At 40.6% G+C, this 17,937-nt stretch overlaps 1 protein-coding gene across 4 annotated transcripts in view; it reads left to right on the top strand.

The window, feature by feature from the left end:
* The window catches only part of ARID1B (AT-rich interaction domain 1B), a 324,781-nt gene that overhangs the window by 216,470 nt on the left and 90,374 nt on the right, over positions 1–17,937 (top strand). For all 4 annotated transcript variants that reach the window (XM_071434924.1, XM_071434914.1, XM_071434939.1 and 1 more), the window contains one exon: positions 9,479–9,722. In XM_071434924.1, the coding sequence (XP_071291025.1) occupies positions 9,479–9,722 (244 nt within the window). The remainder of the gene's footprint in view (positions 1–9,478; positions 9,723–17,937) is intronic.

Raw genomic sequence — 17,937 nt, 5'->3', positions numbered from 1 at the left:
CACATAATTATTTAGCATGCCCAGCAAGCACTGAATTACTGCAAAGAAATATGAATTCCAGAACTTGGGGTGTTTTGGGAGCCTTGTTCTAGCAGGCATGTGTGAGAAACAATCTGAAAGTTTATTTTCTGCTTTTTGACTGCTTGGATTTAATTTTCCAATCTTTTCCCAGGTTACTGGAGAATGTAAATGTGGGAGGGGTTGAGTGAATGGCTCTTGAAGAGTAATTGTTTGGTTTTGCTGCTGTGGTCCACAGACCTCAGAAAGAAGTAAGCAGTTTGAGTGTGTGGCTGGGGGTGAGGAGCAAAGCAGAAGCAGAGTGATCACAGCCCCATGCATTTGTGACCATACTGATGGTCATACTACATTCCACTGAGTTACATTGAGTTCAATTAAAATGAAGAGAAAGAGGAACAAGGATGAGAGGATCTTGCATGAGGATGAGACAATGAGCCTGAAGTGGCAAATTAAGCTAAATTTACTGAGGTAAGCCTTATAACACTCATTTCTGCCTGTTACCCCAGTATAACATTGCATATCCAGTATTTTAAATAATACTTAATTCATTAATTAATATTGTTCTCTGAGGGAAGTCACTTTATTCAGTTCCTTAAAAAGGTTGTCCTTACAACAGTTATCAGTCTTTTTGATGTATACATTTTTCTCCTCTCTGATTCAAGAGGAAGAGATGGAAAGTTAACAGAGCACCTGTGTTTTTGAAGTTTAAAATGTGTCTGGGGCTTATTTACCATCTCATTGAATTGTGGTATTTGGTTACAGGGTGTTGTGGGAGAGAGAAGAAAGTGACGCGGTATGATGCATGCACAAGCCCTAAGCTAATGAAAAACTATGTTTTGTAGATCCTTATTCCCACGGTAACCTGCTGGGACAGACTTTTTTATCAAACCATAACTCTACAAAGGGTATTAATATGAAAAAAAAAGAAAAAAGGCAAGTGCTGTAGATCAAGAGTTTTTAAACCTTGGGCATACAGGTGTATCGGTTCAATGCGTTGTTTAAGCCCTTTATCGTGCTCCATGCATAGGTGTCCTTGGGCTGGCAGAACAGCTCACTTGTTAGCAACTCGCTAATTTACTGTGGCATGACAATATCTCCTTTCAGTGATCAGTGGGCAGTTGGTTGTTGGACCAACACTTTATTCTCTCAGCTGCAGCCTCCAAATCAGATAGTATTGTAGGTCCAAAGTTACAAGCACAATTAATGCCTTCTGGATGCTATGTGGGATGGGATAGTCTGAGAAGCACATGTAGAAAGATGTCAATTAATAGTTGCAAAATAGGTGTGTTGTGACTCAGGGTATGTCTGTAGTAGTAAACAGTAAAGGTACATGCAGCCACATGAGGTTGTGTGGTCATGTTCAAAGGGCTTCTCCTACGGGAGGTGCCCAGCACAGACCTATTGAGAATCTCTGCACTGCAGTCCTGTGGGTGTGTCCAGATGAGGCATAGTGTGAGTTTTACCACATTACATGTTATGGTATTCTGAAGTTTTGTTTGTTCCTTTCTGCTTGAGCCACACCTGTATAATATCTGATTTTTGAATATATAGTCTCAAAGACAGATGCTCTATGTCTGACTGCATGTGCTGCAAGTTTCCAAAGTATGATGACCAGAGTAAATGGAATAAAGGGAGTAAGCAGTACTTTCTAATGCATATTGCTGCTGCTCTTGCTGAAATGTTTGGTCTCTTTCAGACCTACCAACCCATATGTTCTATTAATAATGTCTAGTTCTTTCTCATATGCCTTTGCTCAAATCCGTGTTTGTTTTTCCTGTGGTACTCCTTCCTTACTTAGTCTGATTTCTTTCTACATCAGCTGTGAAAGTAGAGCAAGTAGGTAATGGGAGGAGGAGTAGCAGCTACATGGTGTTTTCCCTGTGGCTTTTTGGTGCTGAATTCAGCATGGCCAGAAGCACAGCCAGGAGAGCAGTCTAGGCTGGTGAGCAGGGTGGTCATGCAGTGTCCATTCAGGTTAAACATCAGGATGGCATCACTAGGCTTGCTGCACAGAGGGAGAAGGATAGTGATCCCCAAAAGAACAAGTTCCAGAGAGCTTGAAAGATTTTGGGTCAGTACATGGTTTGCTTTATTCAGATTCTTCTCTGTTTTATTCTGCCAATTTAGTCTGTCTTATCCCTGTGGAGGCAACTGTAGGCTACATGATCTAGAAAATGGTTTTAATACGAAGAGAAGCAAAAAAGGGAAGTTGTTACGTTTCACCTCACTGTTCTTTATACGAAAAACCCTTTAGGTTTAACAGAAGGAATTTCATGTTTGGGAGTGGTTAAGTTTGGTACTATGCGTGGGAAGTAGTATGAATAAACTGAATTTTATTAGATTGCTGTTATGCAAACACAACTTTTCTTTCTTCTTCATTGGGGCCATTTGTTGTGGTTTTCATTGATTTGGTTGTTTTAAAGGTTGATAGTTTATTGATGATAAATGATGCTGTAGCTACAAGAGTTGTTAGCTGGGAATTTTTCTTGCTACAGTACTGAAGAAAAAATGACTCCTAAGGGTTTGTGGCTTTTTGTTTTTAAATTTTATTTCCAGAAATTCTATGTGCTAAGCATTCTCCTTCAGAGATAAACAGGGAAGTTTGTATCTTGAGAGATGCTGTGTTACTGTTTTTCTGTTCTGGAGATTTACTGTTTATTTTCAATATTAAAAAGTGTCCCTGTCAGACAGGCTGTGTGTCCTATGCTTTACAGTCCTTGTTAGATTTTGTCATTTTGCTTTGATGGCACATGGGTCATTAGTATTTATCATTTCATACACAGGAGTCAGTGTTTATAAACTAGTGAATTTTTGCCTTTAGGTTACTTGATGCAGCTGTAGGACTCAGGAGCCCCGTCTTGGTATCTGCCAAGGAGCTGCAGACCCTGCAGTGAGTGGCACTTGGCACTGGCAGGGGGGAGTGTGGCTGGTGGGGCCTTCATCTGGTGCCTCATCAGTTTTGAATTCCTAGATGCCCCAAGTTGGTTTTGGTGTAAAGCTCCTGTCTGGACAAGCAATTAAGTTCCCATTATGGATCATTCTATGCACAGAAATGTGATTGTATCCATCCTAGCAACTTCTTCTCATCCCATGTGTGACAGATATGGGCAAGTCACGTTCTGTTCTTGGATTCCTGTATCCCTAGGTCAACAACTTTTATTTTTAGATAAGGTAGTCTTACAAAAAACAATCCTTTGCAGTAAAAAATTACTCTTTCTTTGAATGAATAAGTCTTTTGCTTAGCAATTATGTAGTAAGCTGTGATTTGAATTTGTTTTTCCAAGGAGATAACTTCTTGAAGACTGATCTAATTCCAGGATCTCGTAGATTGGAAGGACATCAGACAGAGCACTGGCACTGCGTTGTTTGATTGCACTTCTTCTTGGTTGCTTGAGTGAATATAGGGCTTTTGGGGAAAAGATTTTTGCATCCTCAGGGACTTGCCTGTAAAACTTCTCCGAGAAAATACTTGATACTGATCAGAGAGAGTACTTGCAGCACAGTTCAGTAACCCAAGTTATTTTGGGAAGCATATAAGGTCCACAGAATGAAGGGAATATGTTTGGCAAGTGGTGCATTGTCAATAAATTTAGTGCAAGACACTAATGTTTTTATCATATACTTAGAATTCCCTTCCTTTGGAATATTCTATTAATAGTTTGTGACATAGAGGTTAAAGTTAAAAATCTGATTAAAAACACTGAAACATATAGTAAGTGGAATTAAGTAAGATTTCTAGGTAACACGAGTATCATAAGAAGTACCTCTGCCTAGCTGTTGTCAAAGTTTGTGTTTGTCTTGCAAGTGAAATAAGCCCTGTCAATAGAAATCAAGCTTTATCCTCAGGGAGGTGTTTGTACTAGAAGTGGTCTTCTCTACTTTTCCTACTGCAGACCTTGATTTAACAAGATTCAGAGAATGAACCTTGTTTTCCCACAGCATTAATTTCAGTAAGGCATGTAAAAGGGATTTTGGCAGAAATGTAATGGCAGCCCTGCTGTCTCCTGATAAAAAATTTTGATGTGCATTAGGTAAATTTTTTGTGCTTAGATGAGGGTTTTTATGCAGCTGGCGTGGAAGGAAGATACCCATGTTGGGGGTAGCAGCCTTTGAAAAGAAAAGGATTTTCCACATGGTCCCAGTCGTTGCTGCGCCCGTGCGTTTTTCCGGTTGCGTAGGCGCTGGGAGGCTGTTAGCTCACTCGCTGCCTCCACAATGTGACCAGCAGGGCCTTTGGAGGACTTCTTGAAACATGCTATTATAGGCTGCTTTGTGATGAAAAGAGGTCTTACAAATATCTTGAAATTTAAACAGAGCTATTGTGGGTTTTCCTTTTGTGTGCATATGTGTGTTTGTCAGCCAAATCATTTGTTCAAAGTTAATCTCAATTACAGAGCATATTGTTCATAATCCCCCATGGCTCCAAAACAATAGCAGAGTGTATGTCTGTTTGAATATATATTTACATACTTACATGTGAAATATGTTTGCTTGTATATATAATTTTGCTTCTAAAGTGGTGATTCATGTTAAAGAGATGGATATTTCATGCAAGATCCTGTTTTTTGAGCAGCACCATCCTAGGGAAATACTGCAGGAAGGCCTGAATGGAATGAGCAGGCTTTGATCCTGCAGCCAGTCAGTTGATGCAGTTCCCTATGTGCAGTGCTGGGATTCATCCCAGCACAGTGGATGGTAGGGTAGAATCTGGGGTGTTCAGCTACTTGGAGACAGAAAGGTTTTGTGTGCCTTTAATTTTAATATCTTTGTCTTCTATTTTAATATCTCTGCTTTTCTTCTACTCCCTGAGCATAAAGGAACTGGTAGGCAAGAGTTGGAAAATTTAAATAAGTCACAGGTTGTATGTGCTCTGCATAATCCCCACCAGAGAGCCCCAAACTGTAACTTCCTAGTAAGTAACTTCCTAGTAAGTTCCTAGAGAACTTGGGCTGTGATTTAGTGGCGTAGGAACTCCATTAGCAAGGTGCCCCACATTTTCTCCTTCTGCTGATTTCAGAGAAGATGCTCATCCTTTTATAACTGTAAGTATTTAGCAAGGGATTCCCTTAAAATCTTGGTTTGTATCTGCTGAGACATTGCTAAGCAAAGCTTGCAACTGCACGAAGTATTTGCAGTGTAAATTTTTGTTCTGCAGTGAATGCTGTAGTCCTGTCACAGTTGGTGTGTAAAATTGTGATGGTATTGCTGAGCTACTGTAGTCTCCCTACTGCTGTTTATTTGATCTAGGTGTGTTCCTCGAGTAATTAATGTTATTATATTATATATGGGTGTTTGTAGGGGTTTTATTCCTGTGGTCTCTTTGTAGCTTTGTGTTTCCTGTCTCTGGATAAATAGTTTGCTTCCTTCTACCCCTTGCTCAGCTCTTGTTCTTGTCAGATGGACAAGAAAAAAGGTCGTGCATAGGTGGAAGGTGGAAGGTGAGGCTAGAACTGAAGATAGTTGAAGATAAACACTTTGCTTAAAGAGATCAATCCTGCACGGGGACATTTCAGTTTGTAATCAAAGTATTATGTAGAAACGAACTTTGAAAGCTGGTTAGGATGTCTAGGATAATACAGGATATAAAGGTAACGTAGGCAATACAGAATTGTAATACAGATTTATGATGGGAGGGAGAAAGAAAATATTTTGTCTTTCATTTTTTCTAAGATTTTATGTCAGATTTGAAAATATAGTCATAACAATACCATAGATAGGAATAATAAGATTGCTCTACAAGAAACACAAGACTACTGGTAATTTTAAACTTGCTAGATTTAACTAGAAGAAATGAGTGCTTTCCAGAAAAAGCCTCTGAAAAGAGGCAAAATTTAAGGCATGCCTTAGGGTATGGGGACTTCAGGCCCTTAAAAGAATCCCAGCAATTACCTAACCTGCCAACTTTCCAACAAGATAAATGGAAGCACTGTAGCTTGAAGGTGCCTTGGTTTGAATGAGATGCAGTAAGTAAGGTCTCTCTGTTCTTTACAGGCATCATAGATCTGATACTACTTATAAAAGAAGAATAGACTTGGTGCCCTGCTGACTAAATTGTCCTCTAGAGGAGTATTAGTTACAGAGCTTCTTTGTTAACTAGGCTGTATGCTTAAACCTCTGTGAATTTCTCCTATTAGCAGGCTTCCTAATAGCTTTACATGTAGATATGCTAAGTAATTGCAAGTGTATCCATGTAATTGACATATACAATGTGTATGTGTATACTGGTTTATATATAAATAAATGTTTGTGATGTGAAACTTGCACAACTTCACTACTGTTCTGTTAAAAGGAGGCAAAAGAAAGCATTAAAATGCTGATAATAGAGCAGAAATCAGCTTTCTGTTCTCCTTTCTGTCCAGGTGCTTCACATAAAGTCTTTCTTCTCCTTCTCTTTAATTTCCCAATTAGCTTCTTTATTTAAGAGAGGTGATTCTAAAGCCTCTGTATGCTGCAAGTTTCCCAGTTGCTTGCCTGCTCAGGCTTTCCACATTAGAAAACTAAGAAAGGCCTCGAAGTGTATGTTAACAGAAAAGAAAAACAACAAAATCAAAACACACAACCCATATCCCCCCAAACAAATTTAAAAACCTAAACCACTCTGTACAGAACAGCTGATATTTCTTATTTCAGCCCACTTGAAGACAATGTAGGAGATTGTGTTGCACAGCCCAGACTTCTAGATAGGTAACAATCTTCTGTGCCATTCTGAGATCAACCCCTTTCTCCGTTTTCTTCATGTGCCTGATGAGTGAACATTATTATTGCATCTTGAGCAGATACATTGATTGTAAAGTTCCCCATTCCTGGGAGAAAATCCCACCTGGGGAGCGCAAAGCCCTGTGGGTGTGCTGTGCCTGCCAGGCTGCTCCCTCTGCCTGCACTGCTTCAGGGTGGTGGCATGGCTTGGCAATTTAAATAGGCTGGTGTCATGCAAGTTTTCTCTTCCTTTTCCACCTTGGTGAAGGAGTTTCATTAGGTGAGTGAAGTTGTTCCTGGAAAGCAGGCACTCAGGAAGATGCCTGGGACTCACCAGTTGTTCTGCTTTTGTGGAAGGTTGGAGAAATCTCTGTGACCTGACAGGAAAAGTGAACTTCAGTTCCATCCTGAAGTTTTGCCTTAGCCTGTGAACAGCAGATAATTTCATCAAGGACTGTGCTAATTTTTTCATGGCTTTTCCATTATCCTGGCAAATTTGTTTTTTTCAAGTACTTTGGTTTGTCAACACAAATGAAAGCTTTACTCTACACACCCTTTTAAAACCTTTGTTATTCTAAACATAAACCTGTGTGCTTTCTATATCTTCTGTCAGTTGTGTGCCTATCTGTTTTTTAGACAGAATTTATATTCCTTTAGAATAGGCTCTATTCTGCAGCATTCAGTTTTCAGAAGTTTATTATATGCTTTTCAGCAGCATTTGTTTTATCAGCACTTCCTGCAGCATTTGTTACACATGACAACAGCAGCGATTTGATTCCATTTAGAAAAATACCATATTATGTATGGAAAAGCAGTAATTGCTTACCTGTTTGCCAAATACATTCTACTGTGAAAAATATCTACTGTTGCTCTATGCAGTACCAAGCACTGTTATTTCTTGTTTACATTTTCTGCAGTTGATAGTTCCAAAAAACCCCAATGAAAATAGTTTATTGCCCACTTCATAATTAAATTTCCATTTGTACGGATTTGGAAGTCTGCTCTTGAGTGAATGCAGCATCTACACATAGACTGAAGTTTTGGCCTTAATTTTTGCTTTTCATGTGCCTAATGGCATACATGTACAATTTCATGCTTGTCAGAAAAAGCAAAATTTAACTGTGGATAGAGTTGTTCTTGAAGTATTTGTGGGAACTCCTTGGAAACAGGGCCTGCAAGATGCCCTGCAGAGAGCTGAGTCTGGTGGTTGGTATTCCCTGCCCTTACGCACAAGGAGGAATAACAGGTAGCATTGGACAAGGAGGAATAACAGGTATCATTCTAAGGCCTCTAGTGGGTGTTAGCAGTGCTTAAATTGTTACTCCTCCTCTTCCTGTGCCTTGGAGGACTGACCATGTCCTGTCTGTTAGGGGAACCTGGCTGTGAGTCTCTCTTGTAATGGAGGTAGCCATCATTGGGCAGAGTTCTAACTCACACCACCTAAGTTCTGTCCATGTTCTGTGACTTCTAAAAAATTTCATTTTTGTTATGAAAATTAGGCAGCACTAAGGCTTCACTTCCTGAGCTCTTTGCTCAGGCAGAGCCCGGTTCTTTTTGTGCTATTTGGACAAGGGGTCATGCTGTCTGTGCTGCAATCACTTATATGAGCCAAACAAATGAAATCAGGATGAGTCAAAGTAATGCACCGTGTCATGCCAGTTATTTCAAGTCTCAGGGATCATTTCATTACCTGATCTATATGTGAGGTAGATCCGTGCCACTTTTTTGAGCTTTATATGCTAATAGAAATAGCAACATAGTAAGATGTTCCTCATGACCTGCCAATGGCTACAGAAGCATAGCAATATTGGCACCTTTTGGTTTGTATGAGGTTTTTCTGTGATACTTAAGAATTAACATTTTTTTCTGACAGTTGGGGAGCACATGCTTGCTTTGTCACAGCATTCTTGGTTTTTCATATCTGATCTTAAAATTATTTAAAACCCCTAAAGACTCCCACAGATTCAAAGACCAGTATAACTCCTGTGTTACAGCTTGAGGGAGTATGTCCAGCAGTTCATAGTTAGAATTCAAATGTGCTGTGACCTACAGAGGAGATTTCTCATTGAAAATGCAACAGTTATGAACTGAAATGGAGTAACTGTTTAGCAGTGTATTCAGATGAAATTGAAGAGAACCTGTGAGCTGTACATTGGTCTTTGGTGGAAACGGAGAAGCAGTAGAATACAATTCTTGTATTGCTCCTTGTTCCTTGGTGGCCAGCGGATCCAGTGCTGCTGCTGAAGGCAGGGCCTCTTCTCACTCCTTGTTGCAAGGCGAAGGACCTGCAAGGGAGTGTTACAGAGCTGTGTATTTTACACTCTTCTCTCATTGTAGGGGTTTAGAGTGAAGTGTATAAGCTGTGATTGTAATGGTAGCAAACCCCAAAATTAAATACTGTGTGAAAGTGAAACTGATGTATCATTTTCATTAGTTTTGGTATGCTCAGGCAGAATTTGTGGGATTAATTTTGAAAGCTTAATCCAGATGGAAAAGGTTAAATTCAATGCTGAATGAATTTAGTTCCAATTCATTTGTTGCCCTTGCTTGCTCTTTTTCTCAAAAGAATTAGAGATTAAGCAGAGAATTGTGCATACCGTCCTTGTTTTCTGCCATCATTTAACTACGTGTTAAATGTTAAAGACAACCTCTCAGTTATCTGCTGCAATAAGTAAACAAATGAATCTATTGCCATGCCATCTCTTGAGTCCTGTGGCCTGAGTATTCATGCAAGCACTTATGGTCATTTCTCCTTTTTGCTCAGGATTTATCTGGATCCATTGACGACTTGCCGACTGGAACTGAAGCAACCCTCAGCTCAGCTGTTAGCGCATCAGGCTCCACGAGCAGCCAAGGGGAGCAAAGCAACCCTGCACAGTCTCCATTTTCCCCTCATGCTTCTCCACATCTCTCTGGCATCCCTGGGGGCCCATCGCCTTCCCCTGTAGGCTCACCTGTTGGAAGCAACCAGTCAAGATCTGGTCCCATTTCTCCAGCGAGTATTCCAGGTAAGTTTGTTCTAACAAACAAAATTATACCAATTGGTAGGTTTAGTAAATATATAAATAAATACTCCCATATTCCAAACTAACTTATTTTCTGAGAATCCTGCATTTTCAGGGCCTTTTCCTGAAAAAAATGCATACTTAAAGCAAAAGTAAATTCAATCTAAACTTCAGCTACCAAGCCTTCAGAATGCTCAAACTTCTGAACTTGACTCCACATAGGTTCGATAAATGTCTTTATCACCAACCAGTGTGAATACTTAATTGTAGTTTTTGTATTTGGTTTGTGTATCATTTGTCACATACTTCTCTTGATTATTTACAGTCCTTCTTTTGTTCTAACTGTGTATTTTTGTTGGGTTTGGCTGTTGAGCTTGAATGGTGGTTACAGACCTGCAGGATGAGGCAGAAACTTTCCAACTCTGTATTGTGGCAATGTGATTTTGGACATGAATACAGAATATTGTATGAGATATTTCTTAATATTTGCAAAAATTAGCAAGTTACTTGGGATTCAGCCCCATCAGTAGTAATTGGAATACCAGTGGCAGGATTGCCGCTCGCTCTCTTGTGCAATTTAGAGTATGACACACAGTCATGTATATTCAGAAATTTGTGGAAATCTGTTAAGATACCCAGAAGAAAAAAATGGCATACATTAATTTCAGTTCTTACCTTATCCCCACCCATCTGGCATGTTACTTATTCCAGAGGGTCAGGCAGCAATTTGTATTTAGTATTTCAGGTGAGTTTATTCTCTTTCTGCTGCTCAAGTTTTTTTATTATCTTCTGACATTTTGAATACTAGGGGAATTCCTAGGAGTAGGAGAGTGCTGACATTACCCTGGGGATAACATCAGTTGCTGACAAAACTACTAAATAATAAACATGGACCTCAGTTAAAAGAAACAAAAGCAGAAGTGCCTTTTTGTTAGGTGATTTGAGTGTTGTTGTAAACCGAATGCTGGTTAAAATTCAGAGAGTAGAATGTGTTTTGGTATTTGATACAAAGGTATCTGTGTAAAATGTTCCTGCCTGTTTGTCTGCAGAGGTTAAACTAGATAAGCAGAGGGGGAAGTAAGCTCAGTGCACACAGGAACGTTTAGTACTAAATGTGGCCTGAGCATGTTTAGTCCTGATGCTGTGCATGTCCTGCAGTTATTTCATACCTCTACAGCCATTCTGACTGGTGGCATATGCTCAGGTAGGGCAGGAATAGTGGGGACAGCATTATATGCAGTGTGGTAGCTTTGTATTTCCAAGGTGGTTCCCATTTTTTGGTGCAGAAATCCATCTCTGTTGTTAAGTGAAGCCAGATAGTTCACCTGGCTGGAAAGGTAACATTTTGCCACAGTCAGATTCAGGTGAGTAAATAGATTGGCATTTTAGCAGCTTGGTTGCTGAATAGGGAAAAAATGTTGTGACGCTGAAAATAGCTTTATTGTAGCCATGATATGTAAGGATGAGCATAAGTGTGTAGGGGCAAGTAATAACTTTTATGAAACCACCTAATCCCCATGGGGTAAAAATAGAAGGTATATGGGCTCAGAGGTCAGGGTCAGAATCAGAGTCACTTTATCGTTTCAGATGAGCCCCAAAAGTACATTTTATAACTCACCTAGTGAAAAGCATTGTCTCTACATACAAACTGTGCCACCATTTTGCACGGTGGTTTTCTGGTCTGCTGCAGTAACACAAAAGCAATTCTTTCTCAGGAACGATGAAAGATGAATGGTGCTAAATCAAAATCACCCTGCACTGTTTCCCTGTCATGGACAAGCTTCTGGTCTCTGCAGCTCTTGCTAAAGGTGAACTCCCAGACGTGAGCTAAGGCAGCGCTCTCCAGAGGGCAGCTGGGCAGCTGCAGTACCATCGCTGCTGCTGCTGCTGCTGCTGCTGTTTCTCGAGCTGCAAAAAGAGAAGTAAGGCTGCTATTTAAAGCCCTGTGATAGAGGAATGCTGCTGGGTGCTGGGGCTTTCAAGCCGTATGAATTAGACTGTGCTTTCACCAAGTGTGTTCACACCATTGTTCTTCATTACAAGGACTGTGGTAGCTTTTATCATCAGCTGCATTCATGAGACCCTAAGAAAAAGTATCACAGAGCTTGTTTGCATTTCTGTGGCTGTTTGCAGCAGTCAGGTTGTAGACGTTTTTAAACATAGATTGTGTAGTACAGCACCTTGCCTTTAGTAATTTTGTTCTCTGCTATTTTCTTCTCCGTTCTCACCCTACCCTTGTTTGTTCTGACCTCATTCCTCTCCTATTACCTCCTGTGATGTTGTGCCACAGTTTCTCAATGTGACATAGATTGGCTCTTTCAATCATTCTCTCTCCAGCAAAGTCATTGTAAAATGAGCAGCTGTTGTGTTGCTGATAGCTATAGCTAGGGAAAGCCAAAATGTTGCAGGGGGTTCTTGGTGGGAAGACCGTTAAAATAAAGGTGTTGCTTTCCCAGGGTTTACTGGAAGAGAAGCATCCTTTTTCCAATGGCTCCTTCCTTGCAACAAAATTGAAAACTAATTTAACATCAAAAGGGCAGACAAACAGCCCCCTATTAAACCTCCCAAATGGCTGATTCTCTTCCACTGCCTGTTTAAGCTGTCTCTGCACCCCTCTGTAATCCTGCCACCCTGCATTGCTTTCTGCTGCACGCCACAAATTTCACAGGAACAGCCTGGCACAGGCAGCACTGACATTGGCACGTCCCTAGCTCAGTGGGCATTTCCTTCCTGTGCTCTCTGAAATACTGGATGGATATTTTGTGTGGTAAGTGGCACATGCATATACAGCCTTTGTTTCCATTCACATTACCAGAATAGACCAGGGAGATTAACTCCTAAGGGCAGAAAAAGCAACTTGGATGGATTTTTTTCAGAAAGGTAGTTTTCTCTCAAAATCAGAAGACTTCTTGTTCAGATGTGTGTTCATTACAGGGCTGAAATCCTACTTATCTATGATTTCTACTGATTCAAAATGAGATTAAGATTTCCTATTAAGTAGATCATTATTCTGTTTTTCCAGAAATCCTGATCTCTTTATTTTGTAGCCATCTTTATAATTGGGGTACATATTCTTCCAAAGAATGAGATGTGATGCCCCGCACTGCTTTGGTTCTTGAACTGTGCCTTATTCAACCCTAAACCATTAGTGGAAGCTGACACAGCATATATCAAAATGCACTGCTGTTGCCAGAAGATTTAGTGGCTGTTAATTTCGCTTTTTTCTTTTTTTTTTTTTTTCCTTTCCCTCCTGCTCTAACAATTTCAAGTTTACTAACAAAGCAAAAATGTAAATAAGCTAAGCTCCCCTTTCTCCCCCCATCCCCAATTTTGATCTCACTGGCCAAAGGCTTTTGTCAGCTCTTTCTCCCTTGCGGTGTAAGCAGCAAATTTTTTTTAATATTAAGAGTTCTGTGAAAGATTGCTGATAGGCCAGGAATCCCTTAACCCATGATGGACAAGCAGATTTTGTACAAGTTAATAGACTCTATTATTTTTAAACCCCTGCAGGAATTTTTATCTCTATAGAAGAGAAGGGTATGCCATGCTAATAATGAGTAGCAAATGCTGCCTTAGAAATACATGATTTTTTTTCACATGGATTGGTATTTTGACTTCACTTACATAGATCAGTATTTTGACTTGTGCTTTTAAGACATTCCATGTACTTTCTGAAGAAACAAGTTTATTTTCACTCTGTTAAGCTTCAACTACATTGTTGTTTTTATTAAAATTGTTGTCTCCTTTCACTGAGGAACTTGGATATAGATGAATTTACAATTTTTGGAAAGAGATCTATTTGTGGATACTCTGGTTTAGGAGTGTTATTGCTGGGCTTCTTAATTTTTGCTAACCAGTCAGTATCCTCCTCTGATCAAAAATACCCAAAATTTTAATTGTGATAATTATGTGAATCAATGGATGTAATCCATTCAGTGCTGAACTCTACTCTCTGCAGACGTGGAGGTCTTTCACACCTAGCTGGCTTGAATTCCAGGATCCATCAGCATTACAGCCAGCACTCCAGGCAAAAAAGAGGAGCAAGAGGAAAATGGGATACCCAGATGGAACAGTAGCAGGAAATCTTGTCTTGGTGTGCTTGTTAGTCAGTGTGTGTGACTAAAATGCTGCGAGAAGAGAAACATGAAGAGCAGTCTATCATAGTCCATTGTACTGCAAGAATCTGAATAGGAGTGATGATTTCTTTTATGCCTTATAAAAGAGAAGCCTACCTGTTGAACCAGTTTCCAGAAGATACTATAGTAAAACAATAGTTTTACTGTAGATCTTGTTTTTGAAAAGAATTTGGGAAAATATTTTCCTTGGGATTGAGCTATTCTACATACTTACCCTGTGAACCACCACTGTTTTGTATATTAAATGGCATGGACCTCTTTTAAATATTTTTGAGGGAGAGAAGACTGCCATATGAAAGTGACACTGGTTAATGTCTTAGTGGGCGACATGGACAGTGGCATTGAGTGCACTCCCAGCGAGTTTGCTGATGACACAAAGAAGCTGTGCAGTGCAGCTGACACACAGAGGGAGGGGATGGCACCCAGAGGGACCTGGGCAGGCTTCAGAGGTGGGACTGTGTGAGCCTCATGAAGTTCAGTAAGGCCAAGTGCAAGGTCAGCACCTGGGTCAGGGCAATCCCTAGAGATGCAGACTGGGCAGAGACTGGATTGAGAGCAGCCCTGAGGAGAAGGACTTGGGGGTGTTTGTGGAGGAGAAACTCAGCAAGACTCTGCAATGTGCTCTTGCAGCCCAGAGAGGCAACCTTTTGCATCAAAACCAGTGTGGGCAGCAGGGTGAGGGAGGGGATTCTGCCCCTCTGCTCTGCTCTAGTGAGACCCCACCTGAAGTTCTGCATCCAGCTCTGGGGTCCCCAACACAAGCAGAACCTAAGTTGGAGCAGATCCAGGGAAGGACCATGAAGGTGGTGAGAGAGCTGGAGCACCTCTTCTGGAAGACAGCTTGAGAGAACTGAGGTTTTTTGTTCTTTTTTTTTTGAAGAAGAGAAAGCTCCAGGGAGACCTTATGGCAGGCAGCCTTCCAGCACTTACAGGTGGCTTACAGGAAGGCTGGAGAGGAACTGTTTAAAAGGACATGAGTAACAGGTCCAGGGGGAATGGCTTTGAACTGAAAGGAGGTTAATATTAGATATTGGGAAGAAGTTCTTCACTGTAAGAGTAGTGAGGCACTGGAACAGGTTGCCCAGAGAATCTGTCAATGCCCCATCCCTAGAAGTGTTCCAGGCCAGGTTGGATGAGGCTTTGAGCAACCTGGTCTAGTGGAAGGTGTCCCTGCCCATGACAGGGGGGAGGAGGGTTGGAACCAGACAAACTTTAAGATCCCTTCCAACCCAAACAAATGTATGAATCTATTAATTTGTAATACTATGCTTTTTGTTGAAGTTTCAAATACCCTAAAGTAATTGCAAAACAAGAGGGGATTTTATCCTTGTAAAATGGATATGATCCCCCTGTCTGGAAAGATTATTTTAACACATCTATCAATGTTTCTCCCTTGGCTTCTCCGGAGGCAAAAATCTTGCAACAGCTTGTTGCAAGGAAGATGCATGCTGTTCATTGGCATCCAGACCAGAAAAAAGCCAAAACACAAAATGCCATTGACGTAGCTATGTTCTTAATCACTTCTAGTGCATAAAACATCTAATCAGCAGTTTTGCAAATCTAGTATGCTTATAAATGAAATATGTGAATGTTTCACATAGTAGTAGTTTAAAAGCCTTTCTTTTGAATGGTTTGTACAACATTTAGAGTGTTTCTGTCTTTTCAAAGGATGAAAAAATAAGCAAATTGTAAAGCGCTCTAGCTCAAGGCATTGCTTCTAGCACAGGGAGCATCCAGCCTGGGATACCTATTAGAATTCAGCCCAGGTCACAACTGATGAATAATCTGTTGTCTCAAGGCTTCATGAAATAACTAAGTAGTCTCAATCAGGTTTTGTGAGGAGACACTATGCTGCAAAAGGCACTATAAAAACTCCTATCATACTTGCAACATTGCCAGAGATCAGGGAGGTGTCCTTCTCTGCAGAGGTGGTCTTTCCAGAACAGGTGCAGGAGATGAAAAGAGACAGAGACACGCTGTTCAAGTTCCTCCTGTTCAGTTTTCATGATGACAGAGGGTTTCATTTTCCACAGGCATCAACCTGCTGTTTTTTATTGGCCCAAAGTTAAGTATCAGATAGAAAAACAGTAAATCCCCCCAAAAAAGCATGCCCTGGGTGGTTATTTTTTATGGGTAGCTTATGGGGTTTAGTTTTAAGTGGTTTCACTTGCTTAATATCTGGTGGGTCAGTGCTTATATTTCTCAGTCACATTGCAGTTTTAGTGTTTAATTGCTATCTTAAGCCAGTGCCAAACATTTCTGCCCTATAGACTGAACACCCTGAAGGATCGGGCGCTGAGAGTTGTCCAGCACCCTCCCCCAGATGGCCAGATCAGTGGTGTTCACATCCCCATATCTGTGCTCTGCCCCGTATCTGGTTTGTCCTCTTTGCTGATTCCTGCCAGGCCTGCTTCCACCATCCTGGCAATGGCTGAGCAGCCCCCATGGCGGGGCATCTGCTGCTGTGGACACTGTGGCAGCACATGTACACAGGCCACTTCTTGTAGCTCTGTGAGTCACTGGTAGCACCCTGCTGGTACAAATCCATCTAGAGTATGAAGGCTGTTGAAATCCAATTAACATATTTGTATAATTATGCATGTGCTCTGCTTCCCGTAACAAAATTCAAATATACTTAACCACAGCGGCCAAGATTTGACAGGTATGTTTGTTGTTAGTTTCAGCTGCATGTCCTAAGGCCATCCTTGGACAGCTAGTGTTTACATTTGATCATTAACCTATGCATTTCTTTTTAACTTTTTTTTGTCAACCCACTTATGTTTTTGTCAAGAAATTTAAAGTGGTGTGTGTTTGGTTTTGTATGTTTGGGGGTTTTTACTCTGTCATTATTTGGCTACACAAACACAGATTGTCTGTCTTTATTGGTGTTGGCATATAGGGCATTAATTTGTGTTTTATCATAAATTAAAAGGTTGTCTCTCACTCCCTTGTCCCTTGCAATACTAAGCAGTGATTAATGAGCAAATGGGAAAAGTCTCTCACATCTCCATCAGTGTGTTTTTGTTGTTGACAGATGGTTGTTATACCTAGATAAAATAGAGAATAAATGTCATAAGGTATTTGGTTTCTGTGATGGGATAGGCTGCTGCAGTTTTCACTTTTTCAGTGGACTATGTATCACAGCCATGAGATATTTAAAGTGGCCTTCATGCTTCATAGTTAGTGTCAGACTTGACTAGACAGATACGTGGTGTGTCCCTCCTTCGAAGAAGGAGTCTGTACAATTGCAAATATGGCTTGAATTAATTCTGTGTCTCAAAAGAAGAACATTTTCACTACCTCCAGATAATAATTTTTTTAAAAATTAATGAAAAACGAGATATCCTTTCTCCTCCTTAGAGACAAAATTCATGCGGCTGGAACTGCGACTTGAAAGATTTGAACAGCCCTTTGACAGCATCGCTCTGTAGGTAGATACGGAAGTCAAATTGCAAAGTGGGTTTTTAGAAAGCAAACACAAAAGAACAATTCACTCAGTCGGCAAGCTTTTCCCCATTTTCAGATAACAGTGGACTCAAATTATTGTGATGTGTTGATTGATTACAGCCGTTAAGTTTCTTAGTAATCAGTTTCATCACTTATTCTCAATTCACGCTTGCACCTTTGATTTCTCTTCCACAACAGGGTGATGTGGGTTGTCGTTGACTAATGAAGAACAGAATTGGTTTCGGCGTGAGACAAACGGAATGCCGACACCAATCCCAAAATGCATTAATCTTTAATAATCCACATCTGCATGTTTATAAATGATATAACCAGGAGTTGCTAATGTTAATACTCCCCCTTCCAAACAGAAGCTGACATAGGAGTTGGTGTTTGCAAACTGCATGAGAAGCACGTGGCCGCACGTGGTGCGTGTGACCTTGCGGAGGGAGCTCGCCAGATGAAAGTTCTCGGTTGATTAAAAATACATGAAGAATTGCTTCGCTTCCGCACCGGTCTTTGGAGCTTATCGTTGTCGGGCAAGATGAAATATGGCATGATAGATCTTGTCTTCTAGGGAGATCAGACCCACCAAATGGGTTTTGGAAGCAGGTTTGCCTCAAGGTGCTTTTATCCTT

The sequence above is a fragment of the Agelaius tricolor genome, unplaced genomic scaffold, assembly GCF_023055355.1.
Source record: "Agelaius tricolor isolate 1412-34295 unplaced genomic scaffold, bAgeTri1.0.p SCAF_1, whole genome shotgun sequence".
Taxonomy (NCBI): Eukaryota; Metazoa; Chordata; class Aves; order Passeriformes; family Icteridae; genus Agelaius; species Agelaius tricolor.
This window is presented reverse-complemented; position numbering and strand designations above follow the sequence as displayed.